We start from the raw sequence: 15,024 nt of genomic DNA, 5'->3' as shown, positions 1-15,024 counted from the left end.
ACCAATTACATTGGTCTTTTACTTTGATAAATATGATTAACTCATGTTTCCTTCGCCAGTAAGCCCTTTAATGCAACCTTGTGGTCCTAAATATTTGAATCCAAATTAAACAGGACTTTGAATTTTAACGACATGAGGTTATTCGATAACATTATTAAGGAAACTGGATGGTTGTTCAAATGTTATTGTGTTTCCATTCATCTATTCATTTCTAAATTATCCATTCACATAATGCCAGTGGCGGAAGAAGTATCCAGATCCTCTAAGTAAAATAAAAGTATCATAAAACAAGAAAAAACCCTGCTTGAAAACCTTACTTTAGGGAATACTTCACCCACAAAATGACCATTTGTTAATTAAAGTCATACTGCGCTGCCTTGAATTCAAAGAATAAACTTTGATTTTCTAGCTTGTTTTCACAAAAGACAGAAAATGTTCTGACTTATTGATTCAGACCAAGTTTAACAACAGCAAAAATAATATTGAAACTAGGGTTTCTTCATGATACGATATTATATTGATTTTTTTTGGACGACAATACGATATTTGCTGATATCACAAAGTCTGCCAGGATAAGATTTTGATTTAATGCAATCCATGGGCTCATTCTTATCATTATCTGCCTAGCACTATGCCACTTGCAATTACACATTTTCCTTGTGAAATGTGTAGTGTGTGTGTGTGTGTATAAAGTAGCATCAATGGCAATGTGCAACACGGTCGTCACATCGTCATGTAACATTTTTAATTGTGTGCAACAGCACCACCTACTGTTTGTTGTGCGCTTCTACAATATGTGGCATTAAATTCATAGCACTTCGTTACTCGAGAAGACACGTAATATTATCTCGGTTTCTTTTGAAAAAAAGACAAAGAATAATTAATTGTTATTTTCATGTTAGCTCGCCATGATGCATAACTTGTGTGATGTTTTCAATGTGGTTTGAGTTGCGAATCTGCGGCACGGAAATGAAAAAAAACACGGCAGGAACCCACGTGTTCAGCCACCAGGGAAGCAGTAGTCCTGGAGCAGCAGGCATTTTCTACTGTACAGCGTAGAAAGGCCCTACAAATACCTACTTTTACAAAACTATTTTGCTCTATTACGCCCGAAGACATTTGTCACGATGTCGTCGTTCAGGAAAGCGTTGAAATCCCGACAGAGAAACCACCACGAGAGATCTCAGGTGAGCATTTCAGTATTTTGCTGGCTAGCTTGTTAGCATACTAGCCTGCTGCTATGTTATTAAGTGCCTTAGTAGAGTGAAACCTCTGAGAAGTTTACATGTGGTTATCAAAACTATATGCTACTGTGATACACACACACACACACACAGTAATAAATACCAATATTGAATCTGTATATGTTATGTATATGTCATAACGGTGTCGTTTTGTTTGACTAGCCTGGTTTCAGGAAACATTTGGGATTGCTGGAGAAGAAGAAAGACTACAAACTCCGTGCAGAGTGAGTTGAGTCAAGCTTAAGAGAAATGTTGTATATGTCCAGGATTTGGATCCAAAATTGTAAACCTTTAAATGTCAAACATTGATGACTAACAAGTCACCTAAAGTCTTACTTTGTCACTTGCTTTATAGTGACTATCACAAGAAACAAAACACTCTTGCTGCTCTGCGAAAGAAAGCTCTGGATAAGAACCCAGATGAGTTTTACTACAACATGATCAACTCCCAGCTGCAGGTAGGATGTCTACATCATCAGAGCAACAACAGAGAAAATGAGATACCTTCTTGTTAAATTAATTCATCTAATCTCTATGGCTGTACTATTTAATGTGTATGGCTCATTTCCCGGCATGCTGACAGGATGGAGTTCACGTAGCAAAGAAAGCAAATGAGGAGGTGGAGATGACAGAGGAGCAGAAGAAAGTGATGAGAACACAGGATATCAAATACGTGGAGATGAAAAGGGTTGCAGAGGCTAAAGTAAGTTATATATCATGTATTGATATATTTTGTGTCCTACTGACTTGATTTAGGACATCTTTTAAATCTGAAATAAAAGAACACAACAACAACAACAAAACTAGTTAATTATTAGGCTGGCAACTAACAATTATTTTCATGGTTGAATAATCTGTCAATTTTTTTTTTGATTAGTTGTTAAATTCATACAATTTCAGAAAATGTTTTTAAAAAAGAGTCTATTAGTGTCTCCCAAAGCACAAGAGGACATCCCCACTTTTGTCCACAACTCAAATATATTATGTTTACTGTCATAAAGGAGTCAAGAAACGAGAAAATATTCACATTAAAGACAATGGAATCTGAGGATTTTGACTCAGTTTTTAAAAATTCAAATTATTTTGTGATTAATTAAATAGTTGGCAATTAATTATGTCAATCCTTGCAGATCTATTATGCACTCAAAACAAAATTAAAGATGTGTTAAAGCCATCACATAACCCCCTGTAAAACTAAGTGTGTTCGTCATTTGCTTTCAGAAAATTGAAAGGCTTAAGGGAGAGCTCCATCTCCTGGACGCAGGCAGCAAACAGAAAAACAAGCACACGTTTTTTGTGGATTCCAAGAATGAAGGTAAATATAAATGTACAGTAGTCAATTATGATGTGACATACTTGTCTTTCTGGGTTTAAATGGTTACTAGGTCACCTAAGAAGTTGAACAGTTTTAATGGAAGTTTTCCTGTGTCTGCTCAGTGGAGTCATTTGACCTGGCAACCCACCTGAGCACAGCTCCTGAGCTGGTGGACCGAGTGTACAACAGACCAACTCTCACGAGTCTGGAGACTAAGAGCATCCAGGGAGGTGTGGAGCCTGACAGAATAGAGGTCTGTGTTTGTAATGTGTGTAAATCAGCCTCATTTGCTGTGTAAGCATCTCAAGTAACCAGAATGCTTCATTGATATTGTGCTGACTTGAAGGTGCAGTTGTGACCCACTGATGGTTGTTGTCTACTCACTTAAACTGCAGATGTTGGCCAAGCAGAGGAACCACCAGTACAAGATCCTTTCCCAGAGGATTGACAGGGAGAAGAAAATGTTTGTGATCGCCCAGAAGATTCAGACACGCAAGGACCTGCAGGTGAGAAGAAGACGTTCTTAATCACAACTCAAAATACAGAAATTCAAAATTTGGTTTTATTTGCAAATGACGTTTAACATTAAGATCTTTTTTTACACTGTACACCAGGATAAGAACAAGAAAGTAAAGGTGAAAAAGGAGACAACCAGTTCTGCAGCTATCTACAAGTTTGAGGCCAAGAGGAAACGCTGAGAGTGAATCATCATTCCAGTGAAATAATGGACTTCTAGAGCACGCCATAGACACACAGACATGGGCCGATTTTCTTTTCCTCAAATGTTGCTGCAGCTGTGCAATTTTGTACATATTTATACACAATTTTTAGTTTCTTTCAAATAAAAATCAGAAGAACACACACTTTTTTGGTGATTTTTTTCATTAGACACTTGTGGTTGATCTTGTTTTGGGACAATGTAGTTGATCCATTTTTAAAGGTTTACTTTTTATTTATGTATTGCAAATGGAGATACTTAAGAAATATGATTAAAATACGACATGATTTGTGAAATAAAGGTCTTGTGCTAAGTATAAACTGAAGAAGTTGAATCTGCTCATTTGTGGCAGTAGATTGTTAATTGATCGTGTACCAGTAGGTGGCATTAGTGCTCTTTATCACACTATTTGGAGGACAAAAACTGTTGGTACTGAATACACTGGAACATCTATAGAGAGTAGACTGAGCAGACTCTCACTGACACAACATTTTGACATTTAAGACTTCAGAGTTTAATTGTGGCTGTGATGTTTTCTGTAAGATGTGTTTTGACTGTGTGTGTCACAAACAATCAAATAGGTTGTGAAGAGGGGAGCTGGACTCTCATTCACATTTCAAACCTGCCATAAAAGACAATGATGTTCACTTTCAAAGGCTTCTGCAAAAATAGCTAAAAAAACCACATTTTCTATAAAATTTGAAGGACAGAACTTCATCGTTCAGCATCCTACAGCTCATTTCAAGCAAGTCAGTTGCATTCAGGTTGTCCTCATCAACTCAGAGAGTCCGAAAGTCACATGTCCTTGCTACTTTTTTAGGCATTTGCATTCATGCAGTTATCAGTCACTAGAAAAGGACATGATGTGAACCAATAAAGGGCCATTCAAAAATGTAAATAATTGAACTCCACTGTTTTTAGCACAGGGGCATGTGCTAACCACCTATGGTCATTTGAGGATAACTTCCTGGTAATAAACTTTTAAAGTATTTGACAAGAGGCCCCTAATTACACTATAAGTTTTGGCATTGGTAAGGCTGGAACTGAAGTCTTCAAGGCTTCTGAAGGACACACCTTTGTTGCAGCCCTTGACTTATGATGCTGCACCACCTTCAGATCCTTTTGGCATGTCACAGCAGGCGAGACACAGCTGCAGCTAATAAAATTAAGTATGATTTAGGTGTCAGTTAACATGCATTGATAATAATAATACTATTGCCAATGCTTGCTCATTAGCTCACTTTAATCAAAATTACCCATTATTAATTTTATTAGCTGCAGCTGTGCTTATGCAAAAATACCTCAGTTAAAAGGCTCCCTTGAGAGACAAATGCAACTATTGTTACAGCTACACCTGTTCATACAGTGCAGATTCCCATTCACAGGGTTATCTTGATGTGCCTTGAATCTGTCGCAGCTGGTCATCAGATATCTCAATATTTATTAACCAAATTAATGCCAATATTTCTGCGTCTTTTTTATATTGGATTTTTACATCAGATATTTTTACTTGTCATGATAGGAAAAGCAAAAGTGTTCCTAGTAACACTTAAGGTGGCTCTTTTACAATCAGTTGTCCCAGCAGGCTGTGACAGTAGCCCCTCTTACACTGCCTATTCAAGGCACAAATATCGTGCTGTTCTGCCGCATCGCTCTGTTTATAAGGTACAGTCATGGAATGACAGAGTTGTCTTCCCTTTAATCCACCACAGGAGGTACTTACAGTGCAAAAACAATGTTTGTATAACAGGACAGCTGGCAGAACTGCACTATTGCCAGGATGGCTGTGACGTTTTGAGGATGTGTTATGTGTGTGACCCACCACAGGTGATTTAAAAACAGCTGATAGCAGTTAGTGGTTAAAGTGAAAAAGAGGAACAGCGGCCATAAATGTCTGCAAAAAGGAAAGCACTGACCTTCTTACCCTCTGAGCAGAGCAGAGGTTGAGATCAGCTGCCATATAACAAAGAAATATTGTTATTGACATGTTTATGCCATTTTTATTGTTTCTAAAATGCTGCTGTTGGTATGTTATATGTCACACCATAGGTTGACATTGTTGTGTTAAAGCAATGATACACCAAACCAACATCAGGGAACTAATGGCAGCGAAAGCCCCCAGCTGCATTGCCTTCACATCGCTATGTTTTGGCCAAAAAGTTGCACAGAAACACACCAAACTGATGGCCAATATGCATGCATGTTCTGCACCTGCGTGAGAGGAAATACCCCTCCATACCAGCACACAGCAGTCGTCTGTAATAGTAATTAAAAACGGGAAACTGGAAGACCACCATGATGCTCATTAACAACACAACCCAATATTGATAAAACAAAGACTATTTACTGTGTGCCAGTGAACAACAACACAATCCATCAGGAAACTTTTCTGTTAAGAGTTCAAAGGTGAAAGATAAACAATGTTACCTCAAGATTGTTTTGACCTCCTTCCTTCCAACCGTCTGCACGGTGTGACACAGCCTTTAAACGTCACACCTGTCATACCTCTTTTGATGTCATGATGCCAGCATGTTATTTAAAAATCACACACTGGAGCGGCACATGTAAAAATGCAAAGAAGGCACAAAAGAGGGAATTAGCAGCAGCCCTATAGTGCGATCTCTGTGTAAAAAAAGAGCAACTGTGACGGTGAGCCAGCGTACACAAATACCAGGACTCAGCAGTTAGATGGAATCCAGCCTTCGCTAATTTAATTAATTACACCTGTGCATTTCCTGCTGTGCCATGTCAAAATGTCTTCCACAATAAAAGCCAATGAGCGCTGTCATTTTCTATGTCTTCCTCACATCCTTCTGCTCTCACGAGACTATCCACCTCATAGAGGCACATCATCTTCACCTAATTAGACTTTTCTGTGAAGTGTGTGCTGATATGTGGGGTGCGGATTAGTTCAGATGTCTCATTGTGAAAAGATCCGTGGTTTCACTGCCACTAAGGCCAACTGTGTTGATCCTCCTGCCATCAGTCCTTGCCAAGTCCCTGTCCTGACAATTGAAGTTGGTTGAGTCAAGCACTCCATGTGCTGAAGCACCAGGTGAGGCACTAAAATTTTCCTCACAAAATTCAACCTCTTCTAGTTCTTTCCACTGCTGTCTCTCTCCATCAGGCTCTACGTGCTCATGTATGTGCACGTACTAATAAACTGTATGTGTGGTTCCTCCAGCCGACAGTGTGAAGTAGACTGAAGACCTGGCGCCCAGCAGCAGTTCACAGTGACCCAGGTTTGATTGATCACTGTGGTGGCAGCAGCTTCATAAACAGGGCCCATCCATCAGCCTCTCCTGGGAGCCACTGGAGGGGAAGAGGGAAGAGAGGGAGCTAGGAAGAAATGTCATCAGGCACAGTGAGAGGTGGATGGGCTGCAGGAGAGGGAACAGAGGCCTTGGCCCAAACACTGCTGACCAGAGCAAAGGTTAGCCAACACCATGATGGGCCAATACAGGGGAAGAGTGATGGTGGGTGTCTGCTTGTTCTGGGTGTTCTCATTTAAAACTCAATACAGAGCCAACAGTAGTTCCCTCATTTCAGTATAAATATCAATGAAGGTGTTTTTAAATGTACAAATATATGTACGTGCCATAAACATATATATATTGTATGTTCATGGCTGCGTGGACTTCACTGTGCACCACAAAAGCATGCTTGATGTCTTTCAGTGGCATTTCAGTGTTTCCATTCATGTCAGAATTGTGTTGTACCAAGTCAAAGAGTGATTGACGTCCTTGGCCAACTCTCCTTCCCTCCTTCCTCACGCCTTCCTCCCACCCTCCCTGCCCTCTGCTACTGCGTCAAACCGCTGAGAGAGCGTGCCTGTATTGGGACCCTCAGGGCCCAGCGTCCATAAGCGGAGGGGGTGGAGGTCGTTGAGGAGAGCCCAGGGGTCAAAACACTGTGTGCGCAGTTCCGGGACCCCTATCTGAGTGTGCGACCCAAGCACAGACGAGCCACTGTTCCTCCTCAACCTCTCCTTTCATTCCCCCCAGCAACGGGACTCTTACACTGGGATGCAGTGGCAGGGCTCAGGGGTGGGCAGTGGGCGACCTTCTGATTTTAAAGATATAGACAGGCATTTCTCTATTGTCAAAAGCCTCGTAATTCATTTGACGACTCGCACAGGCCATCCTGTCCCCCACAACGCCATCTCTTAAGTTAATGACCCTGGAGGTTTGCTAACACATAGTCATTTTGGGAATGGGGGGAGATTGAGTGTTTTGTGGTCACACAGCTGCAGGGTATGACATTGACCCCAATATATAGCAACTGTTTGAGAGTAAAAGTGTAGCCTGGTTAAGAAGGGGTGCAATACAATGAATCTTTGTTTTACAAGTTTAGTTATAACACACATTACAGAAAAAACACTTTTTTAATTAAGAGGTATATTTCTGATCTTTTTTTCCTTCTTGATCTTAATGTGTTTTTCATGCCGCACCTTCAGACACCAGTTTAGGAGTTTTCTATTTGACACTGATATTTTGTTTAATTTAAATTTCACCGAGTTTACAAAAAACACTTTTTCTCACTTGCCGCACTTCTCACTTGTTATCGACCTTCACATAGATTTGATTTTATTTGCCCAGGTTTACAGATATGCATCCTTGAGATTTAGGCTCATTACAGTGAACAAAACGTATTTTTTGCTGCTTGCAGTGTTTAAAAAACAAAAAATAACTCTTCTTTTCTAAGACAATGAGCACTCCAGACCTCATTAGCTGCTTTACACAACACTTTGGGTCGGGTACCCTTAGAACCAGATGATAAGCAGTATGGACATGTACCTAAACTCTAGATCTGTTTTGCGTTTCCCTTGCAAACAGTACTCTTAAAGTAGGCAAGGTTGTTACAACACATTACTAGCCATGTCACTGGTCCGTCTAGCTCTCACTGTATTTCCTCTTCACCGATGAAGCAGAGGAATGTCTGCACCTTGCTGATCATCCACAGAACGGGACTGCAAAGTGACATTTTCAGACCAAAAAAGAACAGGCTGCAGTGTTGAGAGTCTCTGTTGCAATCGTTTGGATATTTAAAAATAGTGCGTACGTGCACTGAGTCTTTGTAGAGCAAGAGTGACAATTCTCTAGTGACCAATCAACAGACTGCAGTGTATCTAGCTCCACCTTTTAGTATAGGATCACGTGCTTGGTACCTCAACAGAGGGGTTATGAAAAACAGGACGTAATGGTACAGTTCTGTTAGTGCCATCCACAACTTAAAAAATGAAAACACAAAAACATTCCAATGTGTAATGAACTAAAGTAAACCGCAGTACTTGGTGGAAACAAGGCTTCTACTGAAGAAATATCTTTATGAAAACTGCTGATACTTTGTTTATGTGCATTATTCAGAGTGACAGGGACACTGTTTCCAGAAAGTGATGCCTCTGTTAAATTTTTAAAATGGGTGGCAGCAGAAATCTAAGAGACAAATAAAATCTGGGCAAATAAAAAACAAAAAAATATTTTTTGCAATACTGGTCAACCACACTTTTAACCTCATTTCTTTAAGAAACTGCAGGTCGTTTTGAGGCCACATTTTCTTTCTCACTATATGATGCAGAATACAAACCACTTCCACCTTCCCACATGGTTTTAACTTGCCACTTGATCCTTGCAAACCACAAGTGCCGCGCCTCCACCTTCCTTATTCACCAACACAGTTCTGCCCTGCTCCAAAGCCAGCCATACAGAGCCAAGGTTAAGGATGGTTAAGGACAATACTAATCGATCCCCCAATTACGGAGCGCTGGAGAGCGAGGGGTGGGGAGAAGAGAGAGGTAGCCTGGGGTTTGAGCGTTAGGAGGGTGTCTCAGAATGCAAGGGGTTGGGGGATGAGAGGTAGTCTTTATCTTCGGATCCCTCTCTCCTTTAACTTGAAGCTGGGTGTCATGGGGCTTTTGAAGTAGTGGATAGAGAGGAGGGACAGAGAACGGGGGAAGGGGGGGGGGTTCGGCTGGCGTGCAGGCAGGGTCTTTCTCCATGCCAGGGGGAAGACGTCTGAAGGAAAATCTTTACAGCCTTGACAGTACCCCTGACGTGTGTGTGCTTTTGTGTGTTTGTGCGTGAGTATTTGGATATATGTGTGTATCTTAGCATGTTTGTGTGTGTCTGTGTGTGTGTGTGTGTGTGTGCCTGAGTTGAATGTCTGGCTCATGCAGTGAGGTGGGGATCACAGAGCCCCCTTTTTTTAAATTGCCGCTAATGAGCCCTGGCTTGCGAGAGGTACTCGAATTGATTAAATTTGCATGGGAGCCTAAATCATGAAGGGGGCCTCATACTCATGCCCCCCACCTCTAGGTGCACACACACACACACACACACACACACACACACACACATACACAGCACCCCTGGTCCCCTCCCTGCACCCCCCCCACCCCCCCACCACCACCACATCAGACCTACAGGGGGTATATCTCTGCAGGAGAGAGGGACAGGATAGACCAGGGGGAGGGTGTGTACATGTGTGTGTGGTGTTGAGCGGGGCGTGGAGGGCACCCATCTGCCCCGGTATTACTGTCAGTCCATCATTCAGGGGAATGCCAGGCGCGCGCCTCGGGGACGTGTTCATTACGCTTTAACTACCGGATCTGTCCTTGTCTCGCAGCCTCTCTGTGTCATTGTCTGCCTGAGATTGCGTGTGTGTGTGTATATTTATGCATGTGTCTGCTTGCAACACAATTGAACACACACAGTTGTTGTGTATCGGTGGGTGGTGGGGGGGGGGTCGAGCAATTCTGGCAAAATACATACTGGACACTATACCTGGGTTTGAAATTGTAGTTGTGTAAGTTTCTTTAACCCTTTGAAACCTGAGCACATTATCTTAATTTCTTTCAAAATCACAGGAAGACAAAAGAAGAAAAGACCAACAAATTATTTATAAATTAGTCAAAAAATAAATAAATAAATAAATAAACGTGCAAGCATCTGAAGGCTGCATAAAAAAAATAAAGTAGCTCCAGGTTTCAAAGACTTAAACCTCTCATTAAGTCCCTTTACCACTGCACAAAAAAAACAATAGCACCTGCTAACATCTGGCCTTATATGTGATGGCAATCAATCAGCATTCACACCCCCATCAGATGACTCTGGCTCTTATCGTTAGTGATGTAAATACAACACACGGGTGAACGCGTTAATTTTAGCCCATCTACCAGCGAGATGCAATAACGAGCCGACACAAAATACTGTCCATCTGCACTGAGTTTGTAAGAGAGAATGAACGGAAAGTAAGAGATATATAAAAAGTAACAACCATGAGGTTTTCACTGGCCTCCATGTTGCTCTCTGCTGTTAACTAATCTGTTTCCAGCCTGTCTGTGAAAATGTAAGTGACCCACGCAGAGCCGTGTACACCGCTCTGGTCTACTGGCAATGGGAAAGGAATCTATCACCGATTTTTTGGGATTCCCCATTTTAAAAAAAATCTCCTTACATGCACTAATTTTGGTAGAAAAAGAATATTAGTTTCCTCTTCTGTCAACACAGGTGTAGATTTTCAAGGGACAGCTCCCCCACCCTTTTGGAACATATGCATTTGTCCCCTATTATAGTGATAAAATTAGACATTTATACCACAGATGGTGGAGAAAAGGCACAAACTGGCTCATGCAATTCATGTATTAAACTGGTGCTCAAATTTTTTTTGTGGAGGTCCCCAAATCCTCTGTTTCATATGTGTTCCCCCTATGTTGAAACAAACCTACACCCTTGTCTATCAAGCTCCTTTTCAATTCATTATAACATTCTCACTCTCTTAATTTCTATTTCCATCTTTCAAACAAACACTTGTGCACTTTTTGTCGCTCAAATTTGATAATGTGTTGCTTCTGTAATGGTTACCTCTCTAATGGCAACTACATGACGATGCGTGATGAGAGCTACTTTTTGTGTACACATGCGCCTTGTATCTGCTCAACAGTGAGGTGTCGGAATGAGTGTGCTTGTGTGAGTGTGTGTGCGCGCTGGTGGGGGACAGTGCTTGTGCGTGGTTAGCCTGGGTGATTGCAGTAATCAGATGGGGGTGTTAATCAGAGTTTGTTCGTCAGTGGCCTGATGAGGGGCGATGAGGGCCGCTGATTGTAATGCGATGCTTCAATCGGTCTCTCTGACGACTACAGAGACAAACCGCCAAGAGAATCATTATCATACCGCACACTCCCCCCTCCCCTCACTTTTGGAACACCACGACAGACTGCCAAAGTGTAAACAAACAAGCAAAACACACTTCTATATGCGTCAAAGTGTGTCACTGAGAAGATGCAGACTCAATTATTATCATACGGGACATTTTCATTCCAGTGGACACGATGGGTTATATATCACTATTTAGGTGTCAGTGTCACTGCTATTGAATAACAAGAGCAGGGGGGAGGGATGTGTTGAGGTTACAGGGGAGAAAAGACATAGTTGAGAGAAAGGTTGGGGGGTGGGGAGGTAAATGTGACCCCGTGGTTTATAGTCCTGTCTTGTCAGTGACAGGCTTGCATCAGATCTTTTTCTTTTCCTCTTTTTTTTCCTTTTTTTTTGCAAGAGGAGGGGGCAACCGCTGACGCTATTATGGCTGCCTCATCAGCCAAGTCCCTACAAGGGCTGATACAAATTAATTAACCTAATTAGGGGCTGCGATTGCGGGTGTGATTATAGGGGCTGGAAGGGGAGGGAGGGAAGGGATGGAGGGATGAGGCAGAGAGGGATGGTTCATGAAGGTGGGGGTGCGCTGGCAGCCAGGGCCCAGGCGATGATGAGCCGGGAGGTGTGGGAGCAGAGCCAAGATGCTCTGCATGGCTAATGAGAAAAGCTAGCTAGCTTCAGCCTTCCCTCCCCTTTCTCCACCTCCTAGTTACGTTTTCTCCATTTTTTAAAATTTTGGATTTCATATTTCACCTCTGTTATACTTACATTTCCTCTTTTGCTTCAGTGTAATTTTTTTTATTACTGTATTGTTTACTTTTCTTTAAAATCTGATGTATCCTCTGTGAATAACGTATGTTTTTATCATTACTTCCCTCCTGCTTTGTCCTTGTACTTTTGTTTTAGTATCCTGATTTAGGCTACAAAAAGTAACTAATGCACCTGTTGCACAGTTAAAGTATATTCTGTGATCTTTCCAATGCACTGTATAATTTTACATGAAATAACCTTTTAAACTGATTGCCTTGAAAAAGTAGGGTAAATATAATTATTAATCTGAATTTATGTTAACTTTATACCTATGTGTTAAGTTTACTCTTAATTTAGCTGTATTTACCTAATTTTTTCAAGTTGTTGCAACTTAAAAGGACAACTTACTTTGTTCTTTCCAAGTGTTAGTAACTTCAGTAAACCAAGTTTGTCTGACTTAACTTGACCATCACAAAGAGGATTGTGCCAATGACGAAGTTAGGAGATATGTGAGTTCTGTTAGCATGTTTAAGAAATATACAAATGAGCATTTGCAAACTGCAGAATACAGATTTTAGAGCTAAGCTTGGCTTACTGAAGTTGCTAAAAAGATTGATTTAATTAAACTTGTCATTTTTAAATTGAAACATCTACACAAAATTAAGGACATATAACTAAATTTTAAGTAAACTTAACAATTAGATATAAAGAATGCATAAATTAAGATTAATAGTTGTATTTACTAACATGTGTCAAGGCAATCAGTTTCCCAGATTTTTTAAATCAACGTAGAGAATCAGGCCAATCTGATCCAACCACTGAACCTTCATCTAGGTTAGCCATTGACATTCAAGACCTACGTGGCTAATGTTTTTGACCATTTCCAAGTAGTAGTAGATTCTAGATTTCTCTACAAAGCCTGTAAAGCCTTTTGTTGATGCTCTGTAGTATCACGCTGCATAGGGTGCAGTGCAGCACTGCCTATTGTTCACTTTAACTGTACTCTACACAAGGAACAGAAATACCCTCTGGGAACACACACAGTGTCACACACACATACAAGCTCACACAATTTCTCATCCTTTCGTATGCACAACCAATCGCGGCTCAACACACAGATGCACACTCAAATTCGCTCTCTCTGCCTCCCTCTTTTACACAGCCACACAGACACACTCCAGAGGAGCAATATTTAAATCTCCTTCTATTTGTATTGGAAACAGAACAAAGATATTCTTCAGACCGAAGCAAAATGTGTTTTCTTGCCGGCATCAGCAATTCTAATGTTTCTAATGAGTTGGAGGAGAAGACGAGCGACTGGGAGGGTTAGGTATCAGTAAATAAAAAAAAAAAAGACTAAAAAGAAAAGAAATACCACTAAAATTCCTCACAAGTACAGTTTTCGGGCTTCTACCTTCCTGAAAGTGCAGGAACCCGTGCCAGTATTGTCCACTGATTGCAATGTCACCTTTGAATATTGTCGCTGTATCTCCGCCACACTGAGCATGCAGTGGATTGTGGCATTTGATTTCCAAGATTGTACCTTTAGCTGCCTCTCTCTCTCTCTCTCCCTCTCTCTCTATCTCTCCTTTCTCTTCTTCTTGCTCACCCTCCCTTTCACGTTCTGTTTCTGCCTCAGTATCAGTTGCAGGGATGTGATTAGGAAGCCACTAGCAGACAGTGATAGGGAGGTGTTCATATCGCCATTCTAATCTGGAGCCTCAGGAAAAAAAAAAGGTCCCTTCCGTTTTCCTCTCCCAAGGATTCTGGATTGTAAATGTCTGCAGGGCTCCTCTTCATATATGGAAAAAATGCAAGGCAGCTTTTTATCTAGCATAAAGATTCAAAATAAAGAAATATTAGCAATGGGTGGAATGAATGGAAAAGGGGAAATTCATATTGACAAACCCACAGGGAGTTATCATCTGACTCCTCAATACCCCTCAGCTTCAAGAAAAAAAAAACAAAACAAAAACTTAAACCCCAAACGCCACCAAACGGGACTGGTCGCTTCCCTGTCTACTACACCACACTCCTTAAAGAAGTATTTCACCAATATACAAAGAGGCCTCACATAAATCTATGGCATCTCAGTCATAGAAAGATGCATATACATTTGAAAGTGGTGCTACATGACCAGAGATAACAGAGAGATAAGGTGCTTTTGCTCAAGAGATAGAAAACCTACAACTACCAGAATGCATTACGCCTTACCAGACGCTCCCACTGGTGGGTGACGTCATATGGATTAGTCCGAGTTAAACAATAGCTGCCAATCTCGTATTACAGTTAAACAGTTAGCTAAAACATGTTTCTGAAACATTTGGGGCAAGAAATATGCAACACAATAACCGAATCTTGGTTTATATTTGATCAGCGCTTATAACTTCTACCATTTGATTTCCAATTTTTCGGCCTCCATTTTCACTGTGCAGGAAGCAGTATGACAGGGCATTTAAATATGTTTTTGGGAGCATTTTAGGAAACAAATAAGCAGTGCTGTAACATAATCTCGATTTATATGTGATCAGCGTATAACTTTCTTGATTAGCTATACTGTTTGTCTGCGCTGTTGGTGGCATGGGTGGCAGGCCATACAATAATATGGAAGTACAGCCTGTAGTTTGAGCAACAGCCCGAGAGCCAGCAAAACCCCTCCAAATGACATAAAATGCATAATTTAGATGAGTTTCACCAAGGGGGGAAAAGGGACATAAACAGTGGCAAGATAGAGGGAAGTTTATCACAGTTCATCTGTACTACCCACATTATTTTGATTCAAAGCTGGTTGAAAATTGTCAAAATGTGTAGAATTTGGCGACAACTAGCCATGAGGTTGCAGAC

General features: G+C 41.0%; 1 protein-coding gene across 1 annotated transcript; it reads left to right on the top strand.

Annotated features, from left to right (window-relative positions):
* The first annotated feature begins 839 nt into the window (after positions 1 to 839).
* utp11 (UTP11 small subunit processome component) lies at positions 840 to 3,420 on the top strand. The gene is made up of 8 exons (XM_042490586.2): positions 840 to 1,187; positions 1,407 to 1,468; positions 1,600 to 1,702; positions 1,828 to 1,947; positions 2,466 to 2,559; positions 2,682 to 2,812; positions 2,955 to 3,065; positions 3,174 to 3,420. Exons 1-8 carry the CDS (start codon positions 1,128 to 1,130, stop codon positions 3,255 to 3,257), a joined length of 765 nt encoding a protein of 254 aa, XP_042346520.2. The 5' UTR covers positions 840 to 1,127; the 3' UTR covers positions 3,258 to 3,420.
* Positions 3,421 to 15,024: the final 11,604 nt, after the last annotated feature.

The sequence above is a fragment of the Plectropomus leopardus genome, chromosome 11 (assembly GCF_026936395.1).
Source record: "Plectropomus leopardus strain MGB_pleo_1.0 chromosome 11, ASM2693639v1, whole genome shotgun sequence".
NCBI classification, from domain to species: domain Eukaryota; kingdom Metazoa; phylum Chordata; class Actinopteri; order Perciformes; family Serranidae; genus Plectropomus; species Plectropomus leopardus.
This window is presented reverse-complemented; position numbering and strand designations above follow the sequence as displayed.